Raw genomic sequence first — 19,508 nt, 5'->3', positions numbered from 1 at the left:
CACTGAGCTCTCTAAACACCATCTCTGTCAGGACTACTATACAAAGCAAACACTTCTATAACAGGGGGAACACAAGCCTCAGCAAACTAAAGCACTGTCATACTGCGATGGCAGAGTTCAACATACTGGACTTTTAGATTTCAGAATACCTTCAAATTGGAAAAAATGCTGAAAAAGTAAGACCATGCCCAAACTGAATAATCTATTTATAGTTTTACTCCTAGTAGAAATAATAGTCATGGTGTGCTCACACAGGACAAGCAGCTAGCAGGGCAAGGGAATGTCCTAACTTAGGGAGAAATAAAGTATGTTATCTTAAAATGGCTCGTCTCAAACAGTGGGTTAATTGAGGGGGCTGCACTAGTATATGATGAACTGAACTTTAACTGCAATTCACACAAAGTAAACAAAATCATACCAGCAGATCCCTCCGTGATGAGGTAAGGGGTTCATGGTTTTCCTTCATCATAAACCTATATATCTAAACAGCATACTGACAGGGATGATGACACACTCTACAGCCTACATTTAACCCTTTCACACTAAGTTCATCATGCATTAACAAATCAACACCACACAAATATTAATTCATGTCATCCAGACATCACCAGACAGTAAACACAGGGAGATGCACACATTTAAGGAATATATTTATTCAGCATTATTTACAATCTAAAAAATATTCATAGTTTCAAAACTAAATTTAAAAGAAAAAAAAATCCCACCCCAAACAAAACAACATTCACCAACAGCAACATGAACAGGTCCATGTAGTTTCCACACCGGCAACAAAGCAATCAATGGCTGCATTTTTAAAAGAAACTGTTAAAGCCATCATTAAAGAATTGTCACATTTCACTATTTATCTAATGAAAAGCACAAAAACAGTAGACTGAAAAATGGTGTCCATTATTTACGCTGCTATTTGGGAAAAAAAAAGAAGGTCTATTCAGTTGCAAAACTATGATTTTGTTGCCAGAAGTGAAGCAGAAAAAATGTATTTAGAACAAAAACATGTATAAATGAACAGTTGGAAAGAAAATATGTTCCAACATTCAATCACAGTTCTTTCCGTCAAGCACTACTGAGGTCCAGCTGAAATTTGGCGAGAAGACTGAGATGGTCTGAGGGGAATATGTGATTGGGAAGGCCATTCATTGACCACAAGACATCCTCAGACAGAAGAGAAAGAGACCCGATGAGTTTCAGGCCATCGTTCAGAAAGCTAGCACAAGCTAGGGAAAAGAAACAATAAACAACACAATATATTTAATGTCACAAATAATTAATTTAGAGCTTGAACATCTTAAATATTCTTCGTGTCAGACATCCTCATACCTTGTCGACCAGTAAGAACACGTTTTGGAGAATAGAAGATGTAGTCGACTGTATGTCCGACCTCCGAATGCAGGGTTGTCACTTCTGGATTTCCAGAACCTGGGAGAATGTGCTTATAAACAGACTCTAGGTTTAACCGATGGCGGACTGTGTGTCTGAACCTGCAAAACCATAGAATTAATGATTAATAGATCTTATTTATACTTCCAGTGGACATATTTTGCTTTTACTTATCATCTTTCATGTGTCTATCCTGTTTCAGTGGTGGATGCTCATTAGTTTTGGCCCAAGATGCAATTAGGTCAACATATGTACTGTTCTGTGCAAAAGTCTTGAGCCACCCCTCCTTTCTGGATATCTTGCTTCAAATGACACTTTCGTGTTTTTAAAGTGTTCTTGAGCAGTAGTTCTCCAAGCTTTCTGAAGGTCTTTCAAAGTTATACTTATACTCCCAACATGAAACCACCTGGTTAGATACCAAACAAGTACTTGGTAAATGTATACATTTGTCAGACCTACCGCTTATCACCCAGCCTCTTAAAAAACATAAATGCTTCCAAAGTATAACAATAGCGTCAACTCTGACAGCCTGGTGGGATGCATATCAGATCACACACTCTGTAGTTAGACCATCCACTAATCTAAGTCACTAATCTTCAATAACCCAGACTTTGTATTCAATTATAGCTTGTTCAATTCAACTATTTGGAAAGAAAAAAAAGAATTACTCATCTCACTCTTGGCATCACCTTTGCAAAATTGGATTTAGCGACACCGATACTTGCATACAGTGCTCTCAGAACACCCCGAGATGCAATCAGGCTCTGCACCTACATGAAGCCCTTTTGGACCCAGATTACTGCACAGCTGTCTTACTTGCTAGGCTGCCACATCCCACCATCTTTCACCTGATCACTGACAGATTCTGGTTAAAGACACTTCTCACATTGAGGTTCCTTGCACATTATAAATTCTACACTCGCTCCTATATCCCCCGTGTTTCAATTATTGTATCGTCCGTGTTTTTAAGTCATCTATGTCCTTGTCCTGGATCTGTCTCTTCTAAGTTGCTGTCTCGTTTTGTTCAGAATAAAGTAATAACAAAAAAAAAAAGTTCTTACTTGGATATTGGCTGCTTTTTACTCATTTTAGTCCAGTCCTTGAAACAGACCATTTTCAGATAAATATCTTTTGGTCTTTATTAAGCCACTTCACACTGACCCATGGATCCCTGAAGCATAAAAACTCAAGGGATGTTTCTTTAGGCACCTTGTTGCTAGCAGTCTGTCACATAAAACATAATTAGGTGTACTTTCTTTAGCTGAATCTACAAAGAGTGCCAGTGATAACAAGTATGACAGGCATAGTACTGTATTTTTGCAAAATTTCAAAAAGCTATTAGCCTAAAACTTGGCAGAGTGTGCAGTGTGTCGTTAAAAAGAAAGTAGGATAACGGCACAAGTGCAGAAAAAAAGATGCAATAACAAGTCAAAAAGAAACTATCAACAGAAAATGTACAGTATTTGAAAATTATTTTGGTAAGAAATAGGAAAAAAAAATTCTAGATGGCCCTTCAGCCGATCCTTATTGCTAAAGCCTCATCAGAAACAATTACTGGAAGGGTAGCTACCATACCAAAAGGATGAAGAATGACAAATTACACAAGAACTGGACTGAAAGTCAGTGGTAGCAGGTCTTGTGGGATGAGAATCCATCCATCCATTCTCTTCCACTTATCTTTGTCTATCCCAGCTGTCTTAGGGTATACCCAGTCTGTCACAGGGCTAACAGATAGAGACAGACAACCATTCGCACTCACTATGGGCAATTAACTATAGAGTTACCAATTAACCTAACTTAACTAACTACATGTCTTTGAACTGTGGGAGGAAGCTGGAGTACACACAGAAAGACCCCGGCCTGATGGTGAAATTGAACTCAGGACCTTCTTGCTGTGAGGCAACAGTGCTAACCACCATGCCGCTGTGGGATGAGAATCCAAATTTGAAATTTCTCACCCCAACCATTATTAATATGCACAGAGGAGGGAGAAGAGAGGTACAAACGGCCTCTAAAGCAGTCTGTAAAATACAGGAAGGCTCTGTCATGGTATTTCAGCCAGTGGTGTTGGGGGATCTTTTCAAAACAATGGAATTATGCATGTATAAAAATACTGTGAAGTTTTCACCCACTGTGCCTCACTTATCTGAAGGCAACTGATTGACAAAAGCTAGAATTTTCCGCAAGACAGCCCCAAACATAGTACCAATGCAGTATAAGCATACCTGGATATGAAGAAAAACACTGAAGCACTGTGGGATCATCTTGACAGAGAATGAGATAAAAGGCAACATCCAAAGAAGAGCTTTGAATGTCCTTCAAAACACCTGAAGATCCATTTATAAAGACCACTTAAATAAATTACAATAAAGTTGCCTAATAGAGTGCTGAAGAATACCAACTATTGACTTTAAAAGCTCATTAGAATTGAACAAACTTTGTATCTTTGTATGCATTTCAATAAATCTCTGCATTTCCCAAATTCCTGGTGAAATATAAAGAGGCTTACACAGTACTGAAATGTGATCCGTGTGACCCAAAAGCTTAGGCTCAGTGTGGGCATCCTTAATACTGTCATCCCAGGTAAACGACTAGATACCAGGTAAACAGCAGCACCATACATCTGCTACGTAATGTTTTGTTTACAAAGGGCAGCAAACAGAACAAAGGGCTTAAAGGTAAGGTGGCCTTAAAGTGACAGGAGCTAAAACTACTTTTTTCAGACAGCGGATGATGCAGAGCTCTCCACCGAGGTTCACTTCAACATAAATAAGGGCTTTTTAAACCATGTAAAGCTACCATAGGAGAGTCTAAAACTAAAAACATGGAGCTAAAAATCAGCGTAAGCTTGATAATATTGTACATCATACATTAGCTCCATGTGTGATATGTAACTTTCTAAATGGTAGAAAGAATTCAGTTACAGTAACTTTAATATTATGTTGTTTATTGTCTGTTGCTTCTGTGGTAAACTGACCTTTTATCATCAAGATGATTTGCCCTTGAAGCATCTGTGCACAATAAGAAAAAAATGAACAGAGAATCAACATATCATGGTAAGGAAATCAGGAGCTTTAAATGAAAATGCGAGTGCAGTTTCTGTATTGTATTTTTGTTCTACCTGGTGTGATGTCAGTCACCCCTGGAATCTCTTCCAGGCCCTGAGGACGGACACAAGCAGCTGGACAGTAGCGCAGCTGCAGCATGAAGTCGTGGCTGTACTGACATTTCCCTACACAAGAAGAAGAAATCATCAAGCATCAATAGAAATTATGGAGAAAAGATACCACTGAAGAATGAGACATGCGCTATGGATCAATATTACTATAGTAACAGTGCACTTGACTTAACCTGACCTGATTTCTGTCTCTCAAATATCTCATTGGCAGTAGTGTACTGGCAGCTGCCAGTGATTCCCAGAGAGCTGGGCCAAAGTGGCGCCAACAGTCTGTGGCAATTGGCCTTATATGACAGATCTTCTTGACCTGATACCTGTCAGTGAATACAGACACTCTTACTGAGGCATGAATAAATAAAAATCGAGACAAGGTGTTACTTAATTAGTTTATATTTTCTTACCATCCATGCTGGCAGGTTTTGGTAGTGGAGTTGGCTGGTAGTGATCAGCTGGTACAGAGGCATGTGTGGGACAGAGTTAAAGTCTCCACACATTATTACGTTACAGTGTTCACCTTTAGCCTTACAGGACTTGATCACGCTGTCAATTTCAGCCAGCAATATTGCTAACTGAGCCAACTTCACGTCCCCCCTCCTGGGGTTGAAAAGCAGGTGGGTGTTGGCTACACAGAGTGGCGAGCCCACCTCCTTCACTTGTGAACCCTGGTTGACCAGTGGCCGAAGAAGCAAAACAATGCCCACATTGTGCCGGTCTAACAGCTCCATCTCAGGCTTGAAGAACTCCAGGTGAGTGGCAGCCACTTGAGAGAAGCTGCTACGAAAGCAAGTAGCACATCCATCTGTCTTGGTTCCTGTACGCCTCTTGTACACACAAGTGTAGCCTGGATCAACAACATGAACAGAATATGTGTAATGTCTTTGTCAAAACATCCCCCAACATGACTCTTCCACTGTTTTGTCTCAGCTGACCTACCCATCTGAGACAGGGCAGGATGCAGCTGTTCATGGTAGTGGTTCTCCTGAACCTCTTGAAGACACAAAATCTACACATAGAGTATTAGCGGACACCTAACATTAGACATAAAATTTTGCAGGTTAAATTTCAGAACCATGAATTTGACATGACTCACGTCTGGTAGCCATTGTTCTATTTCCTTTAAAAGCAGGTTACATCGGTAATGCCAATCCAGCACCTCCAGGGGGCAGTGTGTGTACAGTTGCTGGTTGGCTTCTAGTAAGTCCTGAGCAAGGATGTTGTAGGACATTACAGTGAAGTCCATAGTGGCATTTGTGAAGGGTATGAGTGCAGGCTCTGCTGAAGCAGCACTCTCATCCATCTCTACCCAGACTCTCCACATCACTGGAAGAAGGACAGATATACATGGAGCGGGTTAAGATAAGATAAGATGAAACTTTATTAATCCCTCGGGTGGGTTCCTCTGGGAAATTCTGAAATTCTGTTACTGAACTGTAAATTAGTTTTTAAAAAAAGTAAAAACATTAAATTAAAAACAAAATATAGCCTTCATCCTCACCTTCCAAGGGAAGTGCTGGCTCTACAGGAGGGTAATAGCTCATAGAAGGAAAAGTTATAAGTGGGCACTGCACCTCTTCTGTGAGACCAGGTCCTGCAGGGAAGTGCCAGCTGGTTTGTGCATGGTGCTGCTCGTTGAGCTTAAAGTGGGCCTGAGGATGAGAGAGAAGGGAGGGAAACACCGTCTCGGAAATGCTGACTCCATCATGTGGCTCATCTGCAGCTGGGACTATGTATTCATCCCAGCACTCTTCAAAAGTAGTCTCTAACTTTTCCATGTATGGTATTTGGATTTGATCTTCTGCTGAGCTGTTCATTTCCTGTGTGCTCTTCTTAACTGGAGATCCAGACTCTCCCATGGCTTGTTTCTGTACTTGAGATGTAGTATCTTTTATGCTGTCCTCTGTCTGCAGACACTTTAACTGTTCTTCGAGTGCTTGCTCTGGCATCGTCTCCTTTGCTGGTGAGATTCCCCCATTCTCTGCATCCATATGCAGCACCTTATGGTGGATAATTATTTCTCTATCCTCCTGTTTTGAATCTTGAAGGTTCTCCTGATTTGCTCCATGTCTCTTCCCAGCTTCTTCCTCTTTTACTTCAGATGGTACTTCTGAAGTAATGTTTGAGTTTCCGTCACTCATTGTATCTTTATCCAGGACAGCCGTTGGAGGTTCTTTGTCCATGTTGCTCCTTGTAGTTTTTTCCTCTTCCGGGCTTGGATCTTTTACCCTTTCTTTCGTTTCTCCCTTCGAACCACCGGTTGGGCGGAGCCGCTGCTCCAGCTGCTCTGTCTGCAAATCGGTGAACCTCCGGGTTTTGGCATCCCACGCAGCTTTGTCATTAACCACGGCAGGAGGGAGGCCCTTTTTTGAGGCCTCTGTAAGCCAAGAATACAGTAAGAAAGCAGGTATGCTAAAAGGTACTAAACCTTTTACTTTAAGAGGTCAACGACAACCCATGAAAACACAGACGTGCTTACGGAACACAAACGACACCATAAAAGTCATGTGATAGCGTCTTTGCGTCACAAGGGGGCGTCAAGACCTCAAGAACAGGTGCAAGCTAACTCATGTAGCACTTCATAAAGTTAGCTACACTGCAACAGCTAAATATGTTCTTCGTTACCGTTTTCACAAAGAGGAAACTTTTGGCAAATTGGGGACACCACAACGTGTGTCACACTGAGCTTATAACGGGAAACATTACCAAAACCCTCATGCCGGTGAAGCAGACAGCAAGAAAAGTGCTGACTAAACTTTAGCACTATTAGCTCCAGGCAGCGTGTCTGGGGAAATACATACGTAGTTTTTTTTTTCAGTCCGTATTTGCTCAGCCGACAATAATAAGTTCAGACACGTTTGCAAATCCACTGTTAGATTTACCTGAGGGTCGAACGGTCAGGTACCGTGATAAATAGTAGAGCACATAAAACATCAGACTGCCAATCATGTTGCGGTAAAAAAATCAACGCATGCGCACTCCGAATTTGGTGATAGCTGTGGGAGGGTAGGGGCCTGAAGGCAAAAGTCACGTTTTTTGTGTTTTGTTTTTCCAGTGTGTTACTTTCAGTTGTTACTTTGCGATAATCTGGTCTGGAAAAAAACGGGAAAATATTTATATATTTTTTAAAATGCTTTACAAACATTTCATTGCAATGAGTGGGGCAAACAGACATTTTCTAAAGGCATTGATTCAAACACACACCTGACATGTCTACTTGATCTGAAACCTGCCTTTATCTCATTAAGTCTCGATATAAAGTCAAACTTGACTAATAAATGTAAACACTATTTTAATTTTAAAAGTATTTTTGCCTTCTCGGCCTGATTTCCAGTTGGCCAAGTCCTGTGTTGAAGCCCCTAAATCTGGGAACTCTCTGGTGAATACTTGAGCGGGCATATTGTGAATTTTATCTTTTAATTACATTAAATTCAGAAGCTGTACATATTTTTAACCTCTTTATCCCAATTATGTAAGCCATCAATGTGTTTGTTACCACAAAATCTAAATTTTATGATGAGGAAAGACCAGTGATGGGAATAACGGCGTTACAAGTAACGGCGTTACTAACAGCGTTACTTTTTTCAGTAACGAGTAATCTAATTACTATTCCTATCGTTACAACGCCGTTACAGTTACTCACAAGAAAATGCGGTCCGTTACTATTTTTTAACAAACAGACGGTTGAAGCTGTGTTCAGCTTACCGCATCTTATATCAGTTGCACGAAGTAGCTGATTTCTCAAATAATTGACTGTTGAGTTCAAAGAAAAAAAAGAAAAAAAACCAAAGATAAATTTTCAGAAATCTGCATGAACACTGCTGCACAGAAATATTAACAAACCTCTTCATCTTGGCTGTCTATGATTATAAGATCTCCTCCCTGCAGCTGACAGAAGTCTCTGGATTCCTTCCAGTTTTGAATTCATTTGACTTCAAAGGGAAATAGTAACATACAGAGTTCATCAAATTCCATCCTGCAGGACAGTGTTTGCAGCCATCGCCTGTTTCCAAAAAATAATACCACCTTTATAAAAAATTATGAAATAAATCATTATGCTTTTACAATTTTATCATATACAGAAACAATGAAACAGGCCTTACTAAGCATTGATAAGCGTGTTCTCATGGTTTCAATTTCCTTTGTAACTTTTTCAATCTGACTTTTATAGTCATTGCTTCGTTTTGTCTGGTGTTCAAGCTCCCAGTTGGTTTGTGTCTGACGGCTCATCTCGCTGTCCAGCTGCTTCCTGGCATCCTTCATGGTTTCCACTGCAGTCTTGTAAGTATCCTGGAGGTTGATGAGCTCTTTGCTGATGCGTTCGGTATCATCGAGCGTGAGATGAGAATCTGTGAGTTTGTTGTCTGCAAGTGTTGAAGACTGTTACTTTTCTTATTCTTAAGTAACAATATTATAAATCAGGTGGTTTGACAACATTGTACATCATCAGTTTTATTTAGAAATGCTATTGTAGATTTCCAAGATGTGTACAAATCATTGTAGCAGCAGTACAATGAATCAATAAGCAGGCTGACAGCAAATTACTCACCTCAGTACATTTAATCATTATGTCCATGTTGTAGCACATAGAAATGTTTAGTCAACATTTGCAGACAGACACATTTTCCCTGTAACTGTGCCTTCGCTCTAACTTTTGTTCAAAATGTGATTTATGTGATGATTTTGCCTAATAGTAAACAGAAATATTTGTCTTTCTTCAACATCCTTAGAAATGTTGCTCAACAGCTATCACCAAATGGAGCGCTCTAAATCCTGCACTGGAAACATATCCTTTACTTAACCTGTGATCACACATTTTGGTTTTCCAGTGCAAAGGCAGCTGGCAGAGGAATGGCCAAGGAAAGGAAAGACTTCACTGAGCGAAAAAGATGAGGACAAAAGCTGGTGATGATTCAGTGCAGCTGGTCTCAGGGGATGAAGAAAAAGCCTGATCAACTTCTCTACCAAAACAAGGTGAGTTTAATGTTATGATTTATTTTACTTTTTGATGGTATGTTCAATGTATGTTACTTTAATTATATAATGCTCAAGTCATTTTCCACCTCAAGTTTCTCAATATTAAACCTTGTAGCTTTATTCATTTTATTTTTGGCTTAAAAGTAAACAAGAGCAAAAAAAACCCCTAACTTTTTAAAATGTCTTTCTGTTCCTCTTTTTTCCTCTGAACACATCCTGACCAGGCTCAATGGGACGGGGGAAGTAAACAGCGATACATTCACCCAGACTGCTGATGTTCCTGTATGAACTGAAAAACTTTGAACATCCAAGAAAAAGCTGAGGTTATTTTCTTTACAGCTCATATGGATCTTGATTGACTGAACATTCAGACTTTATTCAGGACTTTGCTACAGGGAGAGAGGTACCAACATGTGTGAGCACATGTGTACACACACACACGCACACGCACACACACACACACACACACACACACACACACACACACACACAGCATCTCACTTCATGCTTGCCCTTCCCCTAGACGCTTGTGTCACTCAGCAGTTTGTCGTATTATTGTCTTATTTGTTGAAATTTAGGGTCCATGAGCACAAGCAGGGATTTTTACTTGACCTCATTCTCAGAGGCCTCGCTAATATTTAACGGTCGTGAAATATGTCAAACTTTTCTCCCATCCCTAAAGTTAAACAGCTGAGAGCATCTTTAGCACAGCAGAGAAAAAGATGTGCGCCATGAACCGGAGTTTAAGTGATCCATTTAAGTGATCCTTATGCCTTTGCTGCCGATGAAAAGTTTTCATCAGAAGAAACACTTCTAATTGTACTTTGCTCCTAACTGTCTTTGAAAGGCAAGCATAGACAAAACAAATCCAGTAGATGCAGTCTATCTGGAAGTTTAGTATAGTAATCTGTCTTTTTTGTTTTAATGTTTTATTCTGTGTTTTATTTATTTATTATATGGGGGGAAAGTCCTGTCAGCCTTGTGCTGAGAGGGCTGCAGTCATCGATCTTTTTTATTCTAATAAACCTAAATCACAGGATCACTGATCTGTTCAGTTTTATTCATGTAGCACCGCTTAGCTGTCAACAACTCTCATCTCAAGTCACTTCATATTGTAAGGTAGAGATCCTACAGTGTTAATCTAGGATAAAGTAGTCTCGGCTTCATTGATGAAGTAAATGCAATGATTCGACAGACAAGAATAGAAACCACAGCTTAACAATTTGGCTGATCAAAAGAACCACGGGGCAGTGATTCTAGCTTAAATGTACTCTGGATATTGTTAAATATTCTTACATCTTTTGTTAATGTTTGCCAGGTATCCTGTTTAAAGACAACACTTTGAAGTCACTTCCATGTCTTTACATGAGGACAAACTCATTTCAAGGAAAATAAAAATGCTCAAATTTTAAAGATTGTAAATTATTGTTTAGTCATTTTATGACGAGATGGATGCTGGCATATTTTAGTACAGTTTTGGAATTGACGCGAATAAAAAGAAAAGGATAAAAACCAATTTTGTTGTGTACTAAAACAAACAAACAAACAAACAAACAAACAAACAAACAAAAAAAACAGAAGGTGTTCTGGCAGAAAAGTTACCAGGACTTTTTTCAGTTTTTCTGAAGTTTTTTTTTTTTTTTTTACAGTTTTTTTTTTGTTTGTTTGTTTTTGTTTTTGGACTATTGGCAAAGTTTGATAACCATTTGCTAAATTGCAAAAAAGAAATGATTTAATAATGAAAACATTTATGTGCACTCATGTAACTCATAATGACTTACAGTGGATCCCCAGGCCAACATTCAGTATCAGAAGAACAGCAGCAAGAAGCGCCAGGCTCACTGCAGCCAGTCTGTGGCGTCTCCCAGGACTCATAGTGAACATGGACACTAAACAGGCAGAACATTATCAATTTTCAACTTAAAGGCAGGTAACACACATATAACTTGGTTGAAGCTTTAAAAGAGTAAAATGTGATCATTTTAGGACTTAATATTACTGTTTACTAGTAGTTTATTTAACATCTGCTCTGTACTCTTTATTTATGATTAGAAAAATCCTGTTAGAGCATGTAAACCTTACACGTAGTTGTCTCAGATCATCATGTCCTGTCATTATATCTTAACTCTATAAAACCTACTTCAATCAAAAGAATCAGAAACCTGACTATGGGAGTGCAATGAATAAAAATTTGAATTATTATACCTTTTATCCTGTTAGACTGATGGTAAGGAGGATACTCTTCCTCATGCAAATTGTCTTCATAGACAAGTGTCTGAAAACCACCATTTGTCTCCTCCATTCTCACTGTTCAGTCTAAATCAGTCATATGTCAGTGCATTTAAGCAACAATCTGTCACAGATTGTGACGCCTACTGCTGAGGTCATCAACAATCAGTTCCAGTGAAATCTGCTGTTTGTAAAAACAAAGAGGGAAGTCCATCCATCCATCCATTTTCTTCTGCTTATCAGGGGCCGGGTCTCGGGGGCAGCAGCCCATGCAGAGAAGCCCAGACCTCCCTCTCCCCGGCCACCTCCTCCAGCTTGTCCGGGGGAACACCAAGGCATTCCCAGGACACGCTGGAGAGATTATATCTCTCCAGCGTGTCCTGGGTCTGCCTAGGGCCTCCTCCCGGTGGGACATGCCCGGAAAATCTCACCCAGGAGGCATCCTTGTCAGATGCCCAAACCACCTCAACTGGCTCCTTTCGATGTGGAGGAGCAGTGGCTCTACTCTGAGCCCCTCCCGAATGGCTAAACTATTCTCACCCTAAAGAGCTGATCCAGTGTTCCACGACCAGGACGAAAACTGCATTGTTCCTCCTGCATCCGAGGTTCGACTAACGGACGGACTCTCCTCTCCAGCACCCTGGCATAGACTTTCCCAGGGAGGCTGAGGAGGGTGATTCCCCTGTAGTTGGAACACACCCTCCGGTCCCCTTTCTTGAAGATGGGGACCACCACCCCGGTCTGCCAGTCCAGGGCTACTGCCCCTGATCTCCACGCAACACTGTAGAGGCGTGTCAACCAAGACAGCCCTACAACATCCAGAGCCTTCAGGAACTCGGGGCAGACCTTATTCACCCTAGGGTTCCTGCCACCAAGGAGTTGTTTAACTGCCTCAGTGACCTCGCCCCCAGAGATTGGTCGCCTGACGGTTTGCCAGAATCTCTTCGAGGCAGTCTGAAAGTCCTTTTACATGGCCTCTCAGAACTCCTCCCACACCGAGTTTTTGCTTCAGCCATTCCGCTTGGCATGTCGGTACCTATCAGCTGCTTCCAGAGTCCCACAGGATAACCAAGCCCGGTAGGACTCCTTGTCCAGCTTTCCCTCTTCAAAGAGGGAAGTGATAGATGTTATTAATGTGTAGGTGCCACAATTACTTTCCAGATACATGAGATCTATATCTGCTGATCTCTTTGAGAGAATTCAAAGAATTTGTCCAAATCACAGCTGAAGGAACCCTCGTCAGTGTTAGGTTCAGTTTTATTTATATAATAAAATGTCACAACAACAGTTGCTTCAAGGCACTTTATATTGTAAGGTAAAGACCACCACGATAATAAGAGAAACTCCAACAATCATATGACCCCCCTAAGACAACAATGCTTTGCATAAACTACATGAATTAAATATACCGTTAGCATTAGAGAATGCTTAAAAGTTGCTAAACATTATACACTTAGCATAAGAGAAACAAAAATGCAACCCAAGTTTTTTTAGTTGAGACCGAATCCATTGTGCTGATTAAAGAAACAATCTTTTTTTTGTTGCTACATTAGTGTCAAGATTTTCTCATTTTCTGTTTCTATTCTGAATAAACCACCAGGATGTTCAAAACCTTCTGCATTTGATCATTTTTCACATATAAGAATTCCCCAGTGACTTTTTACATTTTTAATCATTTCTTCATTTTGAAAACAATTGATCAGTGTGACCAGGTTGTAGCATTGCTTTCAGTATGAAGAGGCTGGATGGTGTACAGATACCTGCAGTGTTTTGTTCTGTAAGAACAATGAAAAGTAAAGTAGTGAGAATGAACTGCATAGCTTTCAGAGAGGACTTTGAACTATGAGTTTATTAGTAGCTATAACTGAGTAAACCATTAAGAGGAAGCTGGGGTATAAACACACAAAACAGTAAAACATTGGGGCAGTAATGTAGAACAGTATGTCTCTATAGAAGATTATAAACAATATACCCAAGCACTGTCCGATAAATTAATACAGTGCATAAATGTTAACTGAAAGATTTGTTAGGTTATAATTTATTAAATATTTACCAAAATCTGTGTTTCATATGCAAGCTTGGTACCTCTACCCCAGAGGCCTGGGAGACTGAGGGACTGATTTAATTTTAAAACACCTGTGAAAACATTACAGAGATGCTTCATGGAATATTATATTAAAATGTACTTTAATCATGAAAAACAAGGACTTTTCAAACTGAAATGAAGGTTAGCTTAATGTTAAGTAACACATCCCATTTTCTCTTTTCACACTGATTAAACCAAGTTGGCACGTTTCCATAAACACTGAACATTTGGGTGTAGCACTGCCTTCAACTTTTATCAGTCATCATAAACCAACATAAAATTTAGATTTTGTTCCAAAAAAGGCTTTTAGTATTTGTATAGAAGTTTAAAAATATGAACAGCTCCCTCATTTAATGTGATTACACAATGAAATACACAATGTGCTTGTTAAGATATTTACCAGTGAAAGAGAGAGAGAGGAATTGGTAAATTCTTAAAGTTACAGATTTAGGGGTCTTCACCCAGGACTTGGTCAACAATTGAATGAATCTATAAAATATATACATATATATATATATCTATAAAAGAGTCTTTGGATGTGCTAGTGAAGCTCTGAAGTGTGCTGGATTTGTCAATGAAACAAGTCATCTGACTGGCAGAGAGAATGTGGAGACCTCAGGAGGACAGTTCATCCTCAAAATTTAATCTTATTCAGCTCGTTTTAGAACTGAAGAAGCTTCTCGGATGAAAGGTGAAATGTCTTCATGAAAAAAGTCCACTCGCTTTCTCTCCAAGCTCTTTGGAACAGACAGCTTATTGTAAGTATCTTCTAAACAGCTTTGCACTGATAAATGTTTCTGTAGATTAATGTAGAAATACATTAAAGCATCATAGTCAAGAGAACAGAGGAAAGCACTGCCCTCTGCTGGGAGCAAGTGAAAACACTTTTACTGACGGTTGGATCAACATCCTGAGTTTGGTGCCAAACGCATCATTAAATAGGGAACAAGATCATCGAGTGAGGGCACACTGACAACAACCACCTAGCATTATATTTTCTGCTTTCAATCGGTTGCACAGCACAGCTGTCTTCATTATTCATTATTCATTATTGTCTATTGTCTTCATTATTGTCTATTCTGTAAAATAGTCAGATGTCTATTCATATTAATGTACAGAATCCACCTGCTTGCTGCTACTACGGCACATTCACCCAATGTATATACTATATATATATATATATATATATATAATGTTCTTCCTTTTACCCCCCCCCCCCCATTTCTGCACATGTCGAGGAGCGTGTCAGGCTACATTTCACTGTGTGTTATACTTGTATAACTATGCATGTGACAAATAAAGAACCTTGAACCTTGAACCTTCATGATGCTAATATGTATTCATATAGAGATAATAGCTTTATTTTATAGTATAAAAAAATGTAATCATCACTGTTTAAGACAATATTAACATTTTAATGAGCAGAATGAAGGACAGGGTGAAGAAAAGTCAGAGTGTAATATCTCCATATGAGGCTCTCAGTAAGCTAATATGCCTAGTAGACATATTCATATACATGAATGCATTTTAAGGGCATGAATAAAGAATAAACCATACAGTGAAACAGTGATCCTCTTTAGAAATGTTTAATTTTACAGGACAGAACGATTATATTAAAAATTAAAAATAACAGCTGCTGTTGTGAAGCAGAGGCTCCTCTGGTGGGCTTTGGAGGTGACGAGGATCTTCGACTTGTTCCTGACCAGGAGTGGGCATTCCACCCTTTTCATGCTGAGGACCGCTCCAGGTTACACCTCAGACAGTCAAATATATGAATGTTATTAGATGGATTTTAATTGTTTTCTTATGTAACTGCCATAAATTTTCAACAATGGCTTTAAAAAGAACTAACGAGGATGGCGCACACATCTTCTTGACAAAAGAGTGAATCAAATCCACCATTAAAATTACAACCAGTAGTTGATATCAGTCACATGCATATCTGGCAAGACACTTTGCTGTGTCGACACAACTCACTGCTGATTAATTCTTAATCACTGAATTCCAGTTCAAACTTTTATCAGAGCTGTGACTAGAATGGAACCGGACATTCAACTTCTCACCGGGCAGATGCAGGTCCGCAGTTCACACTGATGAACATACAGTACATAGGTAAGCTCACTTTTGCGACTTGAATAAGTTATTCTGGGTATAAACAAATATAATCATAATAAAATCTACTGGGATAAAATCCATCTCCACAACCATACTGGTATTGAAATGTTTTGTGCTGTGTAGGTGCTGTATCACTTAGTTCGGTTTCTCAGCCTGCTTGCTTTGTGGTTTTCAGAGGGAAGTTGATGAGAGAAAGCAAACAGTGGTGTCTACTAGGCTACCCTACTGGAACCTACAAAACTGGATTATACGGAAAGAACACAAGAACTTTGAGAGACTGCTCATATGAGTCATTTAAGAGATTCTGCTCTGACAACTGAAGCTTAAGATTGTGCACAGCACAACAGAAACTTTCTTTCTGTGAAGAACCCAGAGAGGGTTATTTGATTATTTATTGATGTCATAAATAGTGTTATTAAGTATTTCCCAAGTTAATTTTTTCTATTAAGAACCCAGAGAGGGTTATTTGATCTCGGAAAGGGTTATTAATATTTGGTTATGTGTGGAAATTCTGGAAAACAATAAATGTTTACATTTCGGCAAACCTGCAATCGTCACACTTTTTCTGTTACAAACTGACCCTGGCCCCCCATCAGAGAAGGGAAAAGTTATGTGACCCTCACTGGAAAAAGTTTGGGGACCCCTGGTATACACAGTTGAATAGTGGAATTGTAAAGCGCTTTGAGGTCTCGAAAAGCGCTATATAAATGCAATCCATTATTATTATTATAAAGAAAAAACATATTATAAACAACTGTTTATTTTATATACCACCTACATTTTATATAGGTGTTGTACTGTATTATATACAGATATTTGTGTTATAGTAGCATGTGCATATGTAAAATTGTATTACAGATATTTTAGCTCATGGATTTTGGTGTTTTTTCACAAATCCATTTCATTTGGGTGTCACATCTAACATCGTTCCAGCTCTTGAAGAAGTTTGCTTTAGGATACAGCGCTGCACAGTCCTCATTGCTGACATCATTTGGCTCTCCATCGTTCCAGTACCTGAAGCAAATGGCAGGTTACTCTACAGGGATAGTATTTGCTTTTATTCAACCCACATTGCTCATCTTTTATTGACATTCATGTTAATTCATAATGACAAGAATCATGTTAATAAGACACCATTTTCTAAATATACAACACACCGCTGATTTACCCAAGATTCACAGTGTGCAACATATTTCACTCTTACCCCTCAGTAAGAAATGTGCCATCCCACCATTTCCAAGTGCCTTCCTCTTGGACATCACTCAGTCCAATCCAGAAAGCCTTTGGGGATTTTGGATTTGACTGAGGCATCATCCCAGAGGCATCTTCATAATAATCTGAGTAGTCGTGTATCATGGAGTGGTCTATATAACTCATGTAATGTTGAAAGGTGGGTTGGTCACTGAATAGGTCGCCAGTCTGTAGCGGGGCATCTTGATGATTCATCAGGTAATTTACTGTCAAGTTCTAACAATTAAATAAATCAATAAATAGACAAATATCTGCATGAAAACTGCTGCACAGAAATATTAACAAACCTCTTTGTCTTGGCTGTCTATGATTATAAGATCTCCTCCCTGCAGCTGACAGAAATCTCTGGATTCCTTCCATGTTTTCATGTCATTTGATTTCAAGGGGAAGTAGTAACATACAGAGTTCATTAAATTCCATCCTGCAGGACAGTGTTTGCAGCCATCGCCTGTTTCCAAAAGAAAATACCACCATTATTGAAAAGTATAATCACTATTCTTACAATTTTATGAGATATAAAAATAGTAAAACAGGCCTTACTAAGCATTGGTAAGTATGATCTCATGGTTTCAATTTCCTTTGTGATGTTTTCTATCTGACTTTTATAGTCATTGCTTCTTTTTGTCTGGTGTTCAAGCTCCCAGCTGGTTAGTTTCTGATGGCTTATATTACTGTTCAGCCGCTTCTTGGTACTTCTAATTCTTTCTACTGCAGACTTGTAAGTATCCTGGAGGTCGATGAGCTCTTTACTGATGCGTTCAGTATCATCAAGTGTGAAATAAGTATCTTTGAGCTTGTCGTCTGCAAGTATTTCAGACAATTTTAGACAAAAACCACGTACACATTTTGGTGCATTGTGTTCTAAGACAATGGCTGGTAAACTCCAAAAAGAGCTCATTATTTCACAGGGAAATTTGTTTTGTGCACTAGACATATTCAATCCGACTTACAGTGAACTCCCAGGCCAATATTAAGTATCAGGAGAACAGCAGCAAGTAGTAACAGACTCACTGCAGTCAGTCTGTAATGTCTCACAGACCTCACACTGAACATGGACACTAAACAAAGAAAAGATTAACTGATTGTTACAACTTAATTGTTAGAACAGCATGAAACTATACAAACAGTAACTTGTGGCTTGTTTTATAAAGACGTAATGTAACTTAATGTGACTAAGTTAGATTTATATATGATCTATCAAATTATTCTTACTTGTTCTATGAGTGATGTTTCAAACATTTGAATAAAACAATCATTTGAATAATCAGAAACCTGGCTATGAAAGTACATTAACCTTTTAATACCTTGGTTCCTGATAGACTGAAGGTAAGGCGGATGATCTTCATCATGAAGATCTTCTTCACACGTGACTGTCTCAATTCCACTATGGAAATCACTATGTTGTTCTCTCCCCGCATCCATTTTCAGTGTTCGGTCGAAATCTGTCATGTGCTGGTGGTTTGAGCAGGAACGTGACAGACTGCTACCCTATTTCAACACAGCCTGGTACTGCTGGCCTGTTCACTTCCAGTTAAGTTGTGAAAAAGAGAAGTGACTAAAAGGGAGACAAATGTTTCATACATCTAGATTTAACCATTAGTTTCCTGATAAGGAGGATATGAATATGCTGATCGCTCTAAAAATTGTTGAAACATGAACAAAGGCTATGCTGAGTAACAATGCAGTGATTCATAATATATCATTTTGATTAGTTTATTATGATAAAAGATTTGCAAACAATTTTTCTGGTGCAACATCTGAACACACATAACGAGTGCTGTGAAGTTTCAATTTCATAAATGAAATATTTGATTAAGAAAAATTTTTGAACATTGCTTCTTTCCACCCATTTTTACCTCAGAGTAAAACCAATAACCAGATGAGGCAATGACTTATTATGAATATCCCAAAAAGCATGATAGATAAAGACCTGAAAATGCCATTGCCTGCTCTTAGCACGTGCAACGAATCATTTCTTTAATTTGGGATGCATATATCCCAAAATTTTCTAAATGGCAGCTAATTGGTAAATGGCCTGTATTTGTATAGTGCTTTACTTAGTCCCTAAGGACCCCAAAGCGCTTTACACTACATTCAGTCATTCACACACTGGTGATGGCAAGCTACATTGTAACCACAGCTGCCCTGGGGCGCACTGACAGAGGTGAGGCTGCCAGACACTGGCGCCACCGGGCCCTCTGACCACCACCAGGTAACGGGTGAAGTGTCTTGCCCAAGGACACAGCGACTGAGACTGTCAGAGCCGGGGCTCGAACCGGC

General features: G+C 39.2%; 2 protein-coding genes and 1 pseudogene across 4 annotated transcripts; all 3 read right to left on the bottom strand.

Annotated features, from left to right (window-relative positions):
- Window positions 1-637: 637 nt before the first annotated feature.
- On the bottom strand, window positions 638-7,571 carry angel1 (angel homolog 1 (Drosophila)). Of its 2 annotated transcripts, none has more exons than XM_084915217.1 (10): window positions 7,453-7,571; window positions 6,072-6,947; window positions 5,667-5,896; window positions 5,510-5,579; window positions 4,978-5,417; window positions 4,755-4,890; window positions 4,520-4,630; window positions 4,376-4,409; window positions 1,339-1,499; window positions 638-1,235 (listed from the first exon to the last, which is right to left on the bottom strand). In XM_084915217.1, the coding sequence occupies exons 1-10, from the start codon at window positions 7,517-7,519 to the stop codon at window positions 1,075-1,077; spliced, it is 2,286 nt and encodes a 761-aa protein (XP_084771343.1). In that variant the 5' UTR covers window positions 7,520-7,571; the 3' UTR covers window positions 638-1,074. The 2 variants fall into 2 exon arrangements, with proteins under 2 accessions (XP_084771343.1, XP_084771344.1); XM_084915218.1 differs by having other exon boundaries at window positions 7,372-7,544.
- A 167-nt stretch (window positions 7,572-7,738) lies between these two features.
- LOC146366204 (C-type lectin domain family 12 member B-like) lies at window positions 7,739-11,849 on the bottom strand (annotated as a pseudogene). The gene is made up of 4 exons (XR_014798640.1): window positions 11,753-11,849; window positions 11,329-11,436; window positions 8,674-8,934; window positions 7,739-8,573 (listed from the first exon to the last, which is right to left on the bottom strand). The product of XR_014798640.1 is annotated as a C-type lectin domain family 12 member B-like (transcript).
- A 3,439-nt stretch (window positions 11,850-15,288) lies between these two features.
- LOC146366203 (uncharacterized) lies at window positions 15,289-18,801 on the bottom strand. The gene is made up of 6 exons (XM_084915797.1): window positions 18,533-18,801; window positions 18,179-18,286; window positions 17,769-18,029; window positions 17,516-17,676; window positions 17,182-17,444; window positions 15,289-16,991 (listed from the first exon to the last, which is right to left on the bottom strand). The coding sequence occupies exons 1-6, from the start codon at window positions 18,675-18,677 to the stop codon at window positions 16,841-16,843; spliced, it is 1,089 nt and encodes a 362-aa protein (XP_084771923.1). The 5' UTR covers window positions 18,678-18,801; the 3' UTR covers window positions 15,289-16,840.
- Window positions 18,802-19,508: the final 707 nt, after the last annotated feature.

Source organism: Perissodus microlepis, chromosome 19, assembly GCF_051167445.1.
Source record: "Perissodus microlepis isolate ML-2025 ecotype Zambia chromosome 19, ASM5116744v1, whole genome shotgun sequence".
Lineage (NCBI taxonomy): Eukaryota > Metazoa > Chordata > Actinopteri > Cichliformes > Cichlidae > Perissodus > Perissodus microlepis.
This window is presented reverse-complemented; position numbering and strand designations above follow the sequence as displayed.